We start from the raw sequence: 17,511 nt of genomic DNA on the forward strand, positions 1-17,511 counted from the left end.
AACGGTGGGAATGAGCATGTCTCCTATCTGACAGAAATTAGTTAAGAAATTAAAAACTACTGTGTATAGAGGAAAACCAGGAGCAGACCACGAACAATCAGGAAAACTGGAAAAGAAACTTTCTTCACAAAGTCTGCAGTAGAAGAAGACATCTGCTGAAGAATGATGTAATATTTAGAAGGGGAATGTATTGCAAATGCCAGCTAATTTGCAGAATTGGGTCTGAAGGACAGCAGCAACGTCCTGAAGCATGTTTCACTAGGCTACTGTGTGCCAGTGTGAAAGAGAACAAGAAGAGACATTAAATGCTTTCAAGACAGGAAAATATTCATGGTAGTGGAAAACCACATCAAATGGACTTTTGCCAATTAACTTTCTAACAAGAGAAAAAGATAAAGCAGCAAGAAATCTTTAAAAGCAATTTTCTGTAACAGCAGTACACTAAGGAATACAGTAAGAATGGACTGGAAGGCAGAAGCTCAGTTTTCCAGCAGAAAAGTAACCTTTGCTAATTAAGATCAGGTTGTGTTCCTTGTCTGGTAAAGTAAACAGTTATGACAGGGCTGCCTGTTCTACTAGAAAAGCCAATCTGAACACTGATACATGGCCTGAAGAGTAGGAATTTGTGAGATGGAAGAAGATGAAGCTACTCTGTCTAATAACAGGGAATTAATTTCTTTTCAAGCAATTTGCAGAACACTCAGTACCAAGAATAACAGCAATCAATATGGTGAGTAAAGACAGATACAAATCATTGTCAGAAGCTGAATGAGGCTAAGCACATAATTATTAATATCTGCATTCAAGGAAAAGGAGATAAAAAAACCTATGCTGAAATCTCTTAAGCAGTAACAGCAACAGGTGGACAGTATTGGTAAGCTGCAGAAGCCTGTTACTTCCCTGGGGTACGAGTATTCATAAGGCAACCTTTGCAGAGAACATACCTCTCTCAAGGATCTCTGCTGAAGTTCATCATTAAACTTTTTGTTTTTTCACTGAAAATATTTTTTTCTTTAACACCTCAGAATGATAAGTAGCATCTTCACGAGTTAGACAACCCTTCATAAATTAGACAAAAAATAAAGTATTAACAAACTTGATGAGTTGCTGTCAAATAAAAATGGCAGAGAATCTAGGTTTTGGTTCTACAATGCCACATGTTTTAGGGAATGAGTATCAACAGCTGCCCCTATGTGTCTCAACATACTGAATGTTCTTTAGGACATCTACCAGTCCAGGGTCATACGAAACACTAGGCAAAACAACAGATGCTTTGTAGCATCATTAGGAAGCTTATTCCATTCCAATTTAACCTGCACTGATCGCAGGGTGCCATAGGTCAGTATTAAAATAAAATATGAAGCCCATCTCAGGAAAGTCATTCTGTAGGGGGCAGAAAAATGATTTCAAGTACACAATACCAAATCTTTCAGTCTACCCCCCCTCCCCTCCAACCCCCCCCCCATTTAAACAAAGTAAAATCTGTTAAAATGTAATGCTGTCTCAAATTTAAATGTAAAGTTTATTAGAAAGGCTATAGAAGTATAGTGTGGGTTCAGAAACATAAAAAAGAAACTGATAATTAATAACTAGCCTAAATAAAGCTAAATTAACCACAGCCATGTATTATTTTCTGGAGACAAAATTTGCCAAGTATTTGAGCATGGCCTATTTTTTTCTGGAGTTCCTACTCCTCCCTGACAACTCTCTGCTTCCTGTTGCCTCTTGCTTTCAATTTCGGGCACTTCTTCCCTCTGTATGGAACACACTCTCCATACTTTCAAGTACGTTGTCACAACTGACACTCTCCACCTGCTATCCCAGAAGCATAACTTGTAAAGTTTTTTCTCAGCTCTGGGTTTCTTGCATGCCAGTGGTATGTTGCTTCCAGGCGACAGGCCAATCAGCTAAAAGTACAATGTTACTTGGATATGCCTGAGGTGTGGAGCTCTGTAAAGGAATCTTCCAAGATGTGTGTACATGCAGCATGGTGGGGAGGATACTAGAAGAGAGAAGATGGGTCAGATTGGTAAATTCCCTGTGGGAAGTGAAGGTTGTTTCAAACCACGTTCAGTGGCAATGGTACTAAAAACAGAGTGAGATGGTAAACAAAGCATTGTGAGTTATGGTGTATACATTTTCCAAAAAGGATAACATCATGTGGTCAGCTGTTTGAGCCTTGCCAGGTCAACTGCACAGTTAGCCCCTCACTTGATAACACCGCTGTTTTCACAGCAATTTGCATTCCATTTTCCATAATGCCTCCTAATTTCACTTTTGCAAAGATTACTTTCAGGCAATTGCTTTAATTATCTGTTACTCCACAAGGAATGACATTTTCCTCTGGCTGAGGGAAGAGATGTATCACACTGCGTTAATGCTGATGAGACTCTCCAAGGGTGAAACCATGCACTGACTTGCCAGGCTTGGCAAGCAAACTGAGGAGGCAGTTAGCCAGCACCTCGTGCTGTTGCTGACAGATTGGCCCAATTGCCAGTGCTTTGAAGGCAATCTGCACAGGATTGCCAGTCACACTTTAAACTTCTAAACACATGCAATAGAGTTTCTAATCTGAGATTCATCAAAGCAAATGGTATCACCCAAGACCATGGCAAAACACACTGAACTGCAAAGTTAAGACAAGCTTCTCTGCCCAATCCAATGAGGTGTTAATGCCAAGCTCAGCAATGATGGATGGACTCATTAGTGTTTCAGTTATCTCCAACTGAACCTGGAGCCAAGGCATATGGTTTAACAGATGTTCCAGCAAATGGCTCTATTCTCTGTTCCTCATAGATGTTCAGTTATACTGGCCATTGATAAGAGACTGTAAAATCTGATTGGCCATATGGGAGTCACAATTGCTCCCAACTCAAAATGCAGCCTGCTTCTGGTGAAGAAAAACAAAACCCAGCACCCACAAACCTATTCCTCTGATATCCTTACTGGATTAAAGGAACAAGTAATATTCAAAGCATGTAAATGTCATCTTCCTATCCATTCTGACTAGCCATATGAAATCAGTTACCTCTACATTGTACTTGCTTAGTACTACAATGAAGCATCTAATGCACAAGCCACACTTCTCCATGCTGAGGGTGAGGGAACGGGGACAAACTTGTAATGCTATTTTGACCATTTAAACTCTCATTATTATAAGTTCTCTTTGGAAGAAAAAAAAATCAGTGCTTAGCATGTTCTCTGAATCAATAATTGCCTTTGCTCTGCCTATTTTCTTGGATACGTAACATTTAGCAGTGTCCAGAGAACAGGCACAATGCACAGCTAAGCACCTGGGTTTGCTTGCTATTTATTAGCATAGGTCCACTGGTGTGCATGGTACTTTACACCCCAAAATAAATAAATACAATACAAATATAAAGATCTCTGCCCAAGGGGGCTTCCATATTAACATAACAAAGACAAAATTCAAGATGAACAGAGGAGTGAGGCAAAAAGAATAGTAAACAATGAAAAGGAAATATTGCATCTGGAAGAAAGTCACTTTTAACTTATTACATTAAAAAAATACACAGACACCAGAGCAGAAGTGGGTAGTGTCAGAGTGTACAGCTGGCCATACTTTTATGATTCTCCATGGTTAATATGCATTAAGCATAAAATTAAACACAGATGTGTACACCTCTGGACTCCTTCAACAAAGGAATTTCAACATGTGCTGGTCTTAACTTTCACAAAAAGACAGACAACTTAGTGTGCATACAGGTTGCCAGTTTTGGTTAGTCGTCTTCCTGGAGGTTTCACCCCATGACATAATCTTTAATTAAAGGTTGAATCTTTAAATCCTGGAGACTCCTGGACAATCCTGGAGGGTTGGCAACCCCATATGTGTGATTAATGACATTACACTAGGAGAGGGCCTACAGTATGTAACCATAGCTGGAAATAAGCTCAGCAAGAAAATAAGAACCAACCTGAACATTAGTGCTAGTTCTCTGAACATTTCTGCCTCCAGCTGGGGTATTAAATTACCATCTCAGTTTTGAATAATCACATCTCTGAGTCCAGAAACTCTAGCAGCTATAGTGGCCCCAGCTACCATTGAATCCAAATAAGTGTCTTGCAAACCTGTGAGGCCCTGCAGTGGGAACTTTGGGGGTGGGGGGAGGGACAGAATGTCTGTTATTTTTACCTGTAACAGTATCTTAAGGGAAATGGGGAAAGGTGGACAGAGAAGAAACATCTCAAGAATTCAGATATATGTGAGAAAGCTTTACACAAGCATCCATATTTTGGAATGCTCAACTAAAACAAAAATGTACAAACCTTTGATGTTCTCCTACTGTATTTGTTTATAATTATGGGCCAGTTAAAGTATTTATTTCTGTAAATAAAAAGAATAGCCATGGTACTGTAATAATTGTGTGTTGCACACTTGCTGCGGAAGGAAGTTTTGAATTTTGAAAGCTGTTTCTCTCTCATATCCCCATATTTAACATTCAATATTCTCACAATGTGGTACTGAACCAGCTAAGGCTCTTTATCTAGTCCAGTGGTCCCCAAACTATGGGGCCAACTGTGCAGTAATGGAGGGGGCAGCAGACAGATTCCATTATTGGTAGGGGGGGTGCGACAGGAAAAGTTTGGGGCACCACTGATCTAGTCAGATATCTATCTGCTTTATATTAATGCAGCTGCCATCTTTCCAAGCACTTTTGTTCTCAGCATTACTTATCTTTCAGTGCCAAAATCCTCTTTCTCCCAACCTCAGTCCAATGCGACTGTGAAATTGAAAAAAAGAAAAAACAAGTGCTATCTGATTAAAAAAAATAAAGTGTGAGATCCAAAAAAGGTCCAGCTCAAGATCAGTCCTTACTCGTCTTTCTGTAATGCTCACAAAAATCTGAGTCTGTGAAAAGCCTTTGGATCTTACAGCATTATATATATGCATATAATAAGGGATTTGGTGTATTGGAACACACTACCTATACTCATGATTTTATATTCATACAAATGTGTACACACTTAAAATTATATATATACATACATATACACATATGCAAGAAAAAATATCATACAGTGGCATGCACATAATGCACAATTTCTAACAGCTCTGATTTCTGAAGTTATAAAAATAAGCCTTTCTAAAATACAGCATTACTGTTTGTGCTACTGTCGCTGATCGTACCACTAGCTCCATCCCACAAAATAAATAAATAAAAATGATTTGCCTAATTTTACTGAAGGAGATGGGAAAGAGTGAAAGGGCAGAGGGGGTTCTGCTGTTTCTTTTTAAAGTTCTTTCTTTATTTTAATCCTTCACTTAGAAATACCCAAAGAACTAGAAGAGACAGAGTCATTACTTTCTTTAAATAACCCCACGGCTGCAAAACTACTACTCTATAGCTTCAATGTAACCGAACAGGATCTTTGTGTCAGAGAGCATTTCTGGCATGAACAGCCCCAGTCTCCCCAAATGTCATTTCATATCATTACATCTCATGTAGAATGCCTTATTCGAAGTTTTCAAAAGGGAAGATCTTTTCACGTTCAACTATTATGACAAAAAAGGTTATTTTTATTTTTATTTTTTTTTAACATAGCATGCTATTAAAGCATCTCTCTTCACACCCTAGCTGGCCTTGCTGCTATAAGAGAAGATGCATTCCTGGAATGCTTCTGCTCCAGGCCCTCAAAAACAATTATTTAGGCATTTGATTTGATCTGTTGGTGGTTTTCTTCTTAGTACTGAAACTTTAGAATCTAAGTTTGCTAGTTTGGACAAAGGGTATATGTGGACCTTTACCAAGTCACACACTTGTATACCCCATGTGGTCCGTATCTCACCTTTACACCAGTTTCAAGGAAAATGGGTCAAACTGATGTTTGCTCAAAACTATGCACAGCAAGATTGATAACCAGCAATGTTCTCCAAACAGTGAAGAAAGTATTTTGACAGGTAAAATTAATGATTAGCATGGCTGTGCTGGGAAAACAGAGCAAAGATTTGAATGATGAGAAAGGAAGATATGGGGCGATGAGGAAATGGTGACAGAACTAGTGGAGTTTAAAGTAAAATACGAGTAGAGATCTGCATTTGAAAAATTGAGGTGACTTCTATCAAACAGCCATTTTTATAGCAAGGTCGCAAAGCACTTTATAAACATTAACAAAGAAAGTTATTTGAAGGGCAAAATACCCTTCTAGTCCCAAGATGTCAGCCAACAAATGAAAGGATATTCTTAGCATTTTATAAGATAAGAAAGTATCCACTTCTGTGATCTATCCAGTAAAATCTATGAACTGGGTGAAGAGAGAACAAATGTTTTCAAAGCAGTTTTGGCTGCTAACTGGCTTTCTTGCAGGGAAAAGAAAAGTTATAAGGGATAATCAGTCAAAGTTATCTTACTTGGAGGACAGAGTGGTATGGAAAAATTCCAGTTGGCTCTCACTGTCAGGCCTTGTTGAGCAATTATCTGTGCTGAAAGTGGTGCTTTACATTGTTTCTTTATACTCTCATTGTTATAACCTTATCTGTCATAAAATAATCAAGGTTAATTTAATTTAACTTTGCCAAATTGGGCACATAAAACACACAATGCTCAGAAATTGAACTGCTCTTTCTCAATAAGTACATTTTATATTTGTTCAATTTAAATAATGGTTTGTACTTAGCAGAAAGACTTGCAAAACAAATAATTCCTGGTGATATATCTATTTACTACACTGACTTACTAATGTGAAATGCAATGCAATCACTTTTGGTTTTGTATTCATTTTTCACACTGTAGCACATTGCGATTATCTGTTCTTGGAATATTTTCTGTGTCCTATTTATCTAGAAGTCAGTCTCTCTCACGTTCTACCCAAAAGAAAAATTTCCTCTGTCTTTATTTTGGACTTCAGGTGTATCTCCTGGCTATATATATACCCAAAGATGGTCATCTCCTTTCTCAACTGGGTTAGAAGTCAGACCCGGATTGGGAAAAATTGATTAGGTTTCATTTTGGCAGTGTCTGACTTACTACGAAGTATATAACTTTACATTTGGTACTTTCTAGATTTTAAAATTGTATTTTTGAAATTCAGATTTTTTAAATATCAAAAGGTTCTGCTTGAAGGAGCAATTTTCAATTTTTCAAAATAATTAAGGATTGTGCACACTGCAAACTCGCTGTTACTAGGCTCAATGTATACACACACTGAAATAATGGGGTAAGTTTTGATTAGTTCTTCAACTTTCATCTACATCAAGCAATGAGAAACCATTCTTGAAAAGGCTGTCTATGCCTGTAATCTTTCCTAACAACTTGCTTTTTCTAAACTGAGTAAAAAATTCTCATAGCTTTGTGAGGGGCAAACAATATTCTGATTTTAGACATTGTTTACTTTAGAACATATACTTGTATATTTATACAAATCTTTCTCCTATCATGCAAAGGCATGGCAATTTTATAGTGTCAGGTTAAAAATTCCCTCTTTTTAACACACACATCCCGAGGGATTAATTGCAATTTCCCTCTATCATAGAATCATCCATCATAGTTATGACAGCTCTCTGTTAAGCCTGTACTAAATATAGCACATTTGTTTACTAGATACTAAACTTCTTCTTTCAAACCAAAGGTATTCATTGCTTACATGTTTTGATAAAGAAACATTTACATGTAGACAGAATACATTAACAGTTACCTTACATAGTAACCATTTGTCTAGTACGCCTTTTTATGTTTTCTAATCCAAGTTTTAAAAATTTGGAGTTATTAGCACAGAATAATAGAAACACAGAGCTGGAGAGGACATCAAGTGATCGTCTAGTCTATCCCCCCGCACTGAGGCAGGACCAAGTATACCTAGATCATCACTGACAGGTGTTTGTCCAATCTGCTCTTAAAAACCTCCAATGACAGGGATTCTATCACCTCCCTTGGTAAACTATTTCAGTGCTTAACTATCCTTATAGTTACAAAGTCTTTCCTCACATCTAATTTAAATAATCCTTGCTGCAGATTAAGCCGATTACTTCTTGTCCTACCATCAGTGAACACAGAGAACAACAGATCACCATCCTCTTTATAAACAGCCCTCAACATATTTGAAGAATGTTATCAGGTTCCATCTATCCCCATTGATCTTCTTTTCTCAGGATTAAACATGCCCATTTTTAAACCTTTCCTCATAGGTCAGGGTTTCCAAACTTTTTATAATTTTTGTTGCTCTCCTCTGGACTCTCTCAAATTTGGCCATATCTTTCTTCAAGTGTGGCACCCAGAATCATGTACAATACTCCAGCTGGGGCCTCACCTGTGCCAAGTAGAGTGGAACAATTATCTCCTATGTTTGACATACAATACTCCTGTTAATTCACACCAGAATAATTGCTTTTTTCTCAGATGCATCATATTGTTGGCTCATTCAATTTGTGATCCACTGTAACCCCCACGTCCTTTTCAGCAGTACTACCACCTAGCCAGCTATTCCCCAGTTTGATATTTTCCTTCCTAAGTGAAGTACTTTGCACTTGTCTTTATTGAATTTTGTCTTGCTGATTTCAGACCAACTTTCCAATCTACCAAACTAATTTTGAATTATAATCCTGTCTCTGAAGTGCCTTCAACTCCTCCCATCTTGGGGTCACCTGCAAATTTTATACGCCATTATCCAAGTCATTAATATTGACTGGTGTTGGACCCAGGGCAGAGGCCAGAGAGATCCCACTAGATCCATCCTCCCAGTGTGACAGTGACCCACTGATAGCTACAATGAGTATGGTCTTTCAACTAGTAGTTTCCTCTATACCACATTTCCCTAGTTTGCTTATGAGAATGTCCTGTGGGACTGCATCAAAAGTTTTACTAAAAATCAAGATCATCTACTGCTTCCCTGCTCTCCAGTAGGGAAGTAATCCTGTCAAAGAAGGAAATTAGCTTGGTTTGGCAAGATTTGTTCTTGAGAAATCCATATTGGCTATTACTTATCACCCTGTTATCCTCTAAGTGCTTACAAATTGATTGTTTGATAATTTGTTCCTGTATCTTTCCAGTCTGATTAGGTCTTCTGTGTAATCAAATAATTCACAAATTTGATTTATAGGAAAGATTCTACATGCCCAAGATTTAAAAAGAAAAAAACACTGAATTAAAATATTTCATATTCAACAATAAGTTTGTTCTTTATTCAAACAGACTTGGATGAGTTAGCCTTACCTGCAGCCATAACTTGTTATTCACTGCATCCCTCCCTGTAGCAATGCATTGAAATGTAGCATTCTGCCCTGCATTGACCTCTACATCCCCCAGCCTCAAGAAATGTGGAGATTTATCTGTGGAGGTGAAAAAATAAAATTACAAACAGTGCTCACTAATAAAAAAAATACATTACTTTCTCCCAAAAGATACATATTATGACAACCTTTGGCTAAAACTAATCTCATATGAAAGAAAGTGATTTTTGTTTCATTTTAATTCAAGAAAAAGCATTTTTGCTCTTTCCTCCTCTCCCTCAGTGATTCTACTACTGTATGTTGCACATGAGTTATAATAAAATAATTTACAAATTAAAGCAAAGGAGAATAAATGCAGAAATGTGAGAAAGACATCACAAAAATTCTTCCAGTGTATTTCCATTGTATTCCACCTGACATACTGTAATCCCTCACAACAAGTAAAACAGTTTTGGGGGGAAGTGAGATTTAATTTGTTGTATTCATGATACTGTATTAAGAGCTAATGCAATGTAATTTTGAGCTCTTTCCTCCTCAGCAGACAAATGTTTTCTGTGCCATTAAATATGGTAACATTTCAATGGCTGATAGAACACAGTTTATACATCTGCACAGACTCAATGAAAGGTCTGTGGCAAAACCACCTAACTGAATTATTGAGCTGAAGAAAACTGATGGTCACAATTGAAGGATGCACGTTATAGCTCTCGCACACTTTTTTACCTACATAACCAGTTAAACTGAAGTCTCATTCATGCTTTCTTTTAAAAAAGCAATTTGAAAAGAGAACGGGATAAGCATCACTAAGCAGACATGGTTTATTAGAATACTGTATCATGTTGATAATCTGCTGTCAAGACTATATTTGACTACCTTTTTCTTTTACCACTTGTCTACCCAGCAGAGCTCTTTTTTAAGCATCTGTTTTTAGGCGAGTCCCTGTAGCTGGGCTTGCTGAAATATAAAAAGGCAAGAGACTCAATAACTCCTTAGGCTGAGTAGGGCTGTAAGCCCTGAGAGTGCAATGCTCTTAGCCTTAGTTGTTTTTAGGTGGGGAAAGAGGATAAAGGGAATTTGAGTTTGCAATCACATCTTTATTATTTGGCATCTCTTAGTGAGCACTGGCTTCAGAAACTTGTATATCGGTGGAGAACGTAGTTAAGCTATCAGCCACAGGGATACGCTACAACAAAATAGCACTTTTGAAGGGGATTGCGGGGCTATGTTGGTTGGGCAGGTAAAGTAGAATGGGACAGAATTAACAAGAAAAGTAGCAACAAATGAGAGAACTGCATAGACATGATTTTTTCCCATGTGCATTGGTCCAATGTTTGCTGAGCTATTGAGCCACTGGCCTAGGATTTATTCCAGGATTAGGAGAGCAAGAGTGAAACCTACATTTAAATGCATACAGTCTGTCCCTATTCATAATGGCCTACAATAACTGGAAACCAGAAGATACATAGTTCTCAGTCAGGTTTCATACCTTTATTAAGGTGTCTAACAGCCCTCAGACTTAAATACGCTAACCAATTTAAAATTAGCACAAATCAGTATATATATTTTTAATGTAAGAAATTTCAATTTTAGTGTCCACATCTATCACTAAAAAAGGCAACCACTGAAGAGTTACACTTCTATTTTCAAGCAATGCTTTATTTCTGCTAGACAAAAAGATTTTTACCTAGTGAAATCACTACTGTGCCACCCCAATATTCATTCCTGTAAGCTGTAATAGAAATTCTACAGAAGGAACAAAGAACAGCAATGATCAAGCAATGAAAACTCAGCAGTCTGAGCCAATATTGAGCATATCCTGAAAAGACAGAGAAAAATGCAGCCCTTAATCACGACTTACCACAAGGGTAACTCAGAACCTGGATGTCATCAATGGCAATGTAGCCACTTCTCCCATCTGAGACTTCAGCTTCAAATATTACCTGTCAAAAAGAAAGGAAAAAAAAGGTTTACAACACTCATTTCTACAGAATCCACAGTGGAGAGTGCAGATATATGGCACATTGCTTTTTCATTTAAGCTGAACTTTCCACAAGGTTTGATGATTGAATGGAATATTTATTACTTAATGTACTATAGTTCCATACCATTTGTATATTTGACTTCTTCTAGACTTGCTACTTATGGACACAACACAGAAACATGTTTCTTAACTTGTAATTAATGTTAGTCTGTTGCCATTGGACTAAAGTTTATTTTCAGCACTATACATAGGATTAAACTTTGAAAGTACCATTTTAGGTGGGCCAGACATCTCCTTACACACAAGTAAGGAAACTTAATTAATAGGAATTTAAATTCCAGTTGGAGTCATACTCCCCACATATTCCTGAACTCCCCCTGCAGTACAATTCCACAAAAGAAAATTGTTCTTGTGATGTTGCAAGTAGCATTTCCCCAGTGGCTTTGACAGGAGTAGGTGCAGTTTGATATTATCATTGTCAGTTCATTCTTCACTCCTGCTACAAAACAGGAAAAGTGTGATGTGCGGGAGCAATAAAGGCACTTCTTCACTACTTCACATCTGCTCCTACTTCCTGTTCCACCCTCCACCAACAGGAGCAGCAAAGAATTTCTGGGCTGCTCCTATACAGAGAGATTTCTCCAGAGCCTTGCAAAACCAGACTGTGAAACTGACCAGAGTGTAATTAGTGTGTCTACTGCTGCCTTGCCATGGAAAGGCATGTATTTGGCAAATGACACAAAGCGGGGGTGCAAACACTTTGGAAGACAGAGATAAAATTCAAAAGGATCGTGATAAAATGGAGAACTGGGCTATGCACAACAAAACGAAATTCAGTGAAGACAAATGTAAGGTGCTACATTTAGGGAAGAAAAAACAAATGCACAAATACAGAATAGGGGTAACTGGCTTGGCAGCACCACTGCTGAGAAGGATCTGGGAGTTGTGGTGGATCACAAACTCAACCTGAGTCAACAATGTGGTGATGCTGCTGCAAAAAAAGCAACGGCAATTTTGGGTTGCATTAACAGAGGCATAACATGCAAGTCACAGGGGGTGATAGTATCGCTCTATTCAGCGCTGGTTAGGCCTCTGCTGACATACGTGTCCAATTTTGGTCATCAACGTATGGAAAGGATGTAGAGAAACTGGAAAGGATCCAGAGGCAAGTGACAAAGATTATCAAAGGGATGGAATGCAGGCCATATGAGCAAAGACTGAAGAAACTGGGTATGTTTATTTTGGAAAAGAGACGATTAAGGGGGGAGGTGGGGACATGATGATAATCTTCAAATACCTGACAGGCTGCCATAAAAGAGATGGAAAAAATTTGTTCTCTCTTGCCACAGAGGGAGGACAAGAGGCAAAGGGTTCAAATTACAGCATAGCAGATTTAGGACATTTTTCCTGAGATTTAATTTAACAGTAAGAACAGTAGGACAAAGGAACAGACAGCCTAGGGAGGAAATAAAAACTCCTTCACTGGAGGTTTTCAGAAGGGGGCCGGATGGAGCCATCTGTCTTTGATGGTTTAAACACAACAAATCCTGCATCTTGGCAGGGGATTAGACTAGATGCCCCTTGTGGTCCCTTCTAACCCTATGGTTCTATGATACCCCGAGTTATAGGTTATATGGTAAAAAACCCCTGTAAACCCTGCACTGGAACCAATTAAATGCCTAGTGAAGGAGAGTATGGTTGACCTCCCCTGTGCTAAAGTTTAATAAATGTTCTGGCCTGCTGGTTAATTCTATGCATGTATCTGTCCTCATTTCACTGCTGTGACTGCATCAGTACACAAATCTCTCTTTTTAGTACTGCCATAATAAAGATGCTTAAAACAATCCCACGAATATGACTTTATACATGTATTGAAGTGTGAGAATGCTGTCATCTTACAGAGGCTTATTGCAGGCAAGCTAAGTCAATGAGACAGGATTTGAATTCAGTTTTGATTGTGGTACAGGGGGTGGTGGCCATTCTTTTTTGCATTTGGCAGCAAGTTCCACAGCCTCGGTCCCATTTCCATGGAAGATCCGTCTCTTGTGGACAGGAGAGAGTCATTAATTAGTGTGACGTGCTGACCTTCAACAGAAAGTGCTATGGCCTTCCCAACAGGAAAGGTCCATTAACACCCGATGGAGTACTGTGGGACATTAAAGAAGACAAAAGATGTTTGTTGTTCTGCTCTCCCCTCAACCCACCCCCACGTAGACGAGTCATGCAAGTGGATTCTTCCCATCTGCTGAGCTTGCAGCACAAGGCAGGAGTGGTATAAAAACCCCTAACAAGATGGAACCAATTATCTCTATACTGCTTGGACTCCGGGGGGGGGGGGGTTTCTAGGCATAAGCAAGAGAACCCCAGCTACTTAGCCTGAGTTAGCTCCAAAAGACATAGAGAGCTTCCTTACTAAAGAGGCTTGTATTTCCTTTTGAAACTTTAAGATTGTAACTCATTTATGTACTTAGGTTTACCTGCTTTAACCTTGTAAATATCTCATTTCCTTTTCCTATTTAATAAATCTTCATATAGTTTATTATAGGATTAGCTACAAGCTCTGTCTTTGGACTGAAATCTAAGGTGCAACGACATCAGGTAAGTGACTGGTCCTGTGGGACTGGAAATAACCTGGCCAACGGGAGCTGCGGGGCCAGTGCCTGCAGGCAGAGGCAGTGTGCAGATCCACCTGGCCGTGCCTCTGCATAGGAGCTGAAGAAGATGTCGCCGCTTCTGGAAGCCCCCCGAAGTAAGCATCGCCCAGAGCTCTCACCCCTCCCACACCCCAACCCCCTCCCACACCCAAATTCCTGCTGCTGTTGCTGGGGGGGGGAGGGGGCGTAGTGGCCCAAGACTGCTCCAGCAGCAGTCGGTGAGGCTGACATAGGGGCTGCCCAAGCTGCTCAGGCAGCTCCCAGGTCAGCTGCACTGGACACTGCAGAAGTTATGGAGGTCCCGGAAATTCACGGAATCCATGACTTCTGTGACCTCCGTGACAGACTCGCAGCCTTATATATAGTGCCTTGATATTTGATTGGTGCAATCTAAATAGAGAACTCACAACCAATTTAGGGATTGTGCCCTGCTTCGTAACGGTCTGCCCTGAAGTTGGTAGTAACACTATTGAGTAACTGTAGACAGTGTTACAAAACCCACCTCAAAAAAGGAAAGGTGGAAGAGACAAAAAGTGCATGGGAAAGATTAAAATGAAGAGAGGAAGAAAACTCATAGGGGAAAACATGAAAAGGCTACAGAACAAAAGGTAGCGGAGCAAGACAAATGCAGAAATTTAGAGGGCTGGGGAGGATAAGGTGAAAGGAAGACCAAAACATTGAATTTACTTACAGAGGAGGAGGAGGAATTTTTATTAAAATCTCAGAATATGAAGGCTACATTTCACACATACAAATAATTAAATCTCTGCCACATGCTACTATATGCTATTTATTTGCACCCAGCAGAGGATAGGGGTGTCCCTAGCCTCTGACTGCCAGAAACTGGGAGCGGACAACAGAAGATGGATCATTCAATGATTGGCTGTTCTATTCAGTCCCTCTGAAGCACCTGGCATTGGCCACTGTCAGGAGACAGGATACTGGACTAGATGGACCATTGGTCTGACCCAGTATGGCCGTTCTTATGATACAGGGATGTAAAATATTCATATTTCTAGGACTTTATATGGTAAAAGTGCAGCAAAGTTTCTCAACTCCAGGGTTCTTTTAGCACTTTCATTTCATAACATTATGAGTGCCTGATTTTAACACTGGAAAGGGAAGAGAGAAATTATTCATATTTGAGAAAAAGATTAAGTTGGAAGTTCAAAATGCCGAAAAGCAATCTCTGATAGCTTGTGTGCCCCCGCCCTCCATCCTTTAAAAATAGTCAAGTCTGAGAGCTCCCTGTATCCAAGCAGTTTTATCAGAACTTTGAAACGTCTGAGGCTAATATGACCATAAAGTCCAATATAAAACATCAAGGAGTTCAGTGGCACCTTAAAGACTAACAGATTTATTTGGGCACAAGCTTATTGTTGTTTTTGTGGATACAGACTAACACGGCTACTCTGATACTTGACAAGATAAAACATTTTACTCATGCTCTTTTAGGTGATAATACTGGTAGAATCCTACCATTTAGGAATGGATAAGTCCTACTATATAACTGTGTCCACTGCCATGCAAAGACAGAACAGGACTGTCACTGAGATAAAGAATATTACTTTTGTAACAGAAAACTCTTATCACCTTTGCAACCCGAAAACTTAACAATATTGGCTGTGCAACCTTTATTCTGAGCCCTTGTACATATGCATTATGACACAATTATGATTACATACTATATTTTTCACAGAACTGTCTCATTCAGTTCACAGGATAGGCTGTGATCTGTGGATAAATCAGAGTTGCGTAATGAATGAGGCCATTGTGTGTAGGACCCTTGCTTCATTTGTTACAGAAGTTGGAAGGTGTGTAGTGAAGGAGGAAGGGAATTGCACGAGAGGAGAAGTACAGTCCCCCAGTTATGACAATTGAATGCTGCACTGAATAATTGGATTCTATCCCTGCCTCTGCCACAGAATTCCATGTGATTTTTTGTTTTGTTTTTAGGGGTGCGGGGGAGGGGGGGCAAAACAACAAGATTCAACACTCCAAAATGAGTCAGTGGTAGTTTTTGTAGCAATGCGTATTTCAGGTCTTGGGGCTGGAGAGACAGGTGTCATTAGAGTTCCCATTAGAGCAGCTCTTTACAAGCCCAGCTTGGTCCTTCGCCAACGTCTCCTTTTGGAGTTGCACCTGATCTTATTGCCAGTTTTCATGCATATCCACCGTGGGATGGGCTGGTTCTGTTTTTGCTTCTTGACAAGGAATCACTTGATCTTGAATGTCTTGTGGGACAACATGGTGCGGAGTGACGAGCCAGTCACCACAATTCCATGTGATGCGAGGCAAGGCACTTAAACCAAACCGTTCACAGGTGGCCACTAATTGCGTTCCTCATTAACTAGATGCCTGACTTGAGACTCAGAGGCTAAGCACTCATAGCTGCAACTGAAGTCACTGGGAGATCTACTTTGAACGTAGGAATGAAGTGCTGTACAATGCTAAGTACTCTGAAAACTCAGATCCTAGGAGTCTCAAACCGGTGGTCCAAAATTAGTGGACACTTTTGATCTTAATCTCCCCGTGTCTCAGTTCCCCATCTATAAATAGGAAAAATACCACCTCCAATCTCACACGGGTGTTAGGAAAATAAAATCATTAATCTTTATGAAGCAATCAGATGCCACAATGATGAGTGTCAGAAAAGCCCACAAAGAAGTTAATAATTCTGTCTTTAGAGCAGGGCTTGAATAGTGTTCAATGATAAGGCCTGGGGCCACACATCAAACAATGAGGAGAAAATAAAATATTGAATCGTGGCTCATTAAGAGATGCTCCTTCCATTCAGTGCCCTCTGGAAAAGACAGTATAGCCATGCCTGACTTTTTATTGCTTGACTTTGTCATCTTAACATTCTTTTAATATAGCTTTGCATATGTATTATAAGCAAACTGTGTGCATACATAGGCATCCGTACGCACAATGAGCTAATGACTGCATACACCGGGGCTGGAGTGTGAATACTCCTCTGTTTCTACTTTACTGTAATGTAAAAGACTCAGTTTTAAAACAAACATGTTCTTGGCATAGATGCAGTTTCCAATCCAGGTTCCTTTCTTGTATCTTCAGAGCATGGTTCAAAGAGTCAGACATGGCATAAGACAGTGGAGACTGAAGAAAGTTATTCACTGGTTTAAAAAAAAAGTATTCTGCAATGAGACACATAGGCCCCATCCTGGCAACAAAAGAGTTAATGACAACATGTGGCCCCAAACTGGCCCCACCCCACTAGACTTGCAGCAAGGGCCGGCATGGGGAAAGGAGTTAAAAGGAGGCGATCTAGCCCAGGTCAGGACTGCCTAGGAGGGAGAGCTGAGTGCGGCTTCTCCTCACATAAAATCTGGGTGCAGCTCAGAGACTGAGGTAGCTTGTCAACTGGATGGGCCCCTGCAGATGATGAGACCCTGAGGGAACAACTGATGCGCGGACTGTTTGAAGACAAGCCCTGAATAGAAGGGTGGGGTCTTACTGAAGTTTCATCAGACAACCCTGTTTTGGGTTGTAGTTTTCGATTCCTGATCTATTTTGGCCCATAGCACCCAGGAAGGAGTAGGCCTGAAGTGCGCCTTAGCCAGAGAGCCAGAGTACCACTACCTCAGACCTCACGAGTAGCAGCGGCCTACCGGCAGAAACCTGCAGTTCATGCCCTGCTGGGCCACAAAGGGGCATCACAGAGCCAAGGT

The 17,511-nt window shown here is 39.8% G+C and overlaps 1 protein-coding gene and 1 pseudogene across 3 annotated transcripts in view; both read right to left on the bottom strand.

Annotated features, from left to right (window-relative positions):
• The window catches only part of PTPRK (protein tyrosine phosphatase receptor type K), a 576,923-nt gene that overhangs the window by 280,819 nt on the left and 278,593 nt on the right, over positions 1-17,511 (bottom strand). For all 3 annotated transcript variants that reach the window (XM_074948398.1, XM_074948399.1, XM_074948400.1), the window contains 2 exons: positions 11,043-11,124; positions 9,168-9,283 (listed from right to left, as the gene is read on the bottom strand). In XM_074948398.1, the coding sequence (XP_074804499.1) occupies positions 9,168-9,283; positions 11,043-11,124 (198 nt within the window). The remainder of the gene's footprint in view (positions 1-9,167; positions 9,284-11,042; positions 11,125-17,511) is intronic.
• Positions 15,913-16,068, bottom strand: LOC141983986 (large ribosomal subunit protein eL39-like; annotated as a pseudogene).

Source organism: Natator depressus, chromosome 3 (genome assembly GCF_965152275.1).
Source record: "Natator depressus isolate rNatDep1 chromosome 3, rNatDep2.hap1, whole genome shotgun sequence".
In the NCBI taxonomy this organism is placed as follows: Eukaryota; Metazoa; Chordata; order Testudines; family Cheloniidae; genus Natator; species Natator depressus.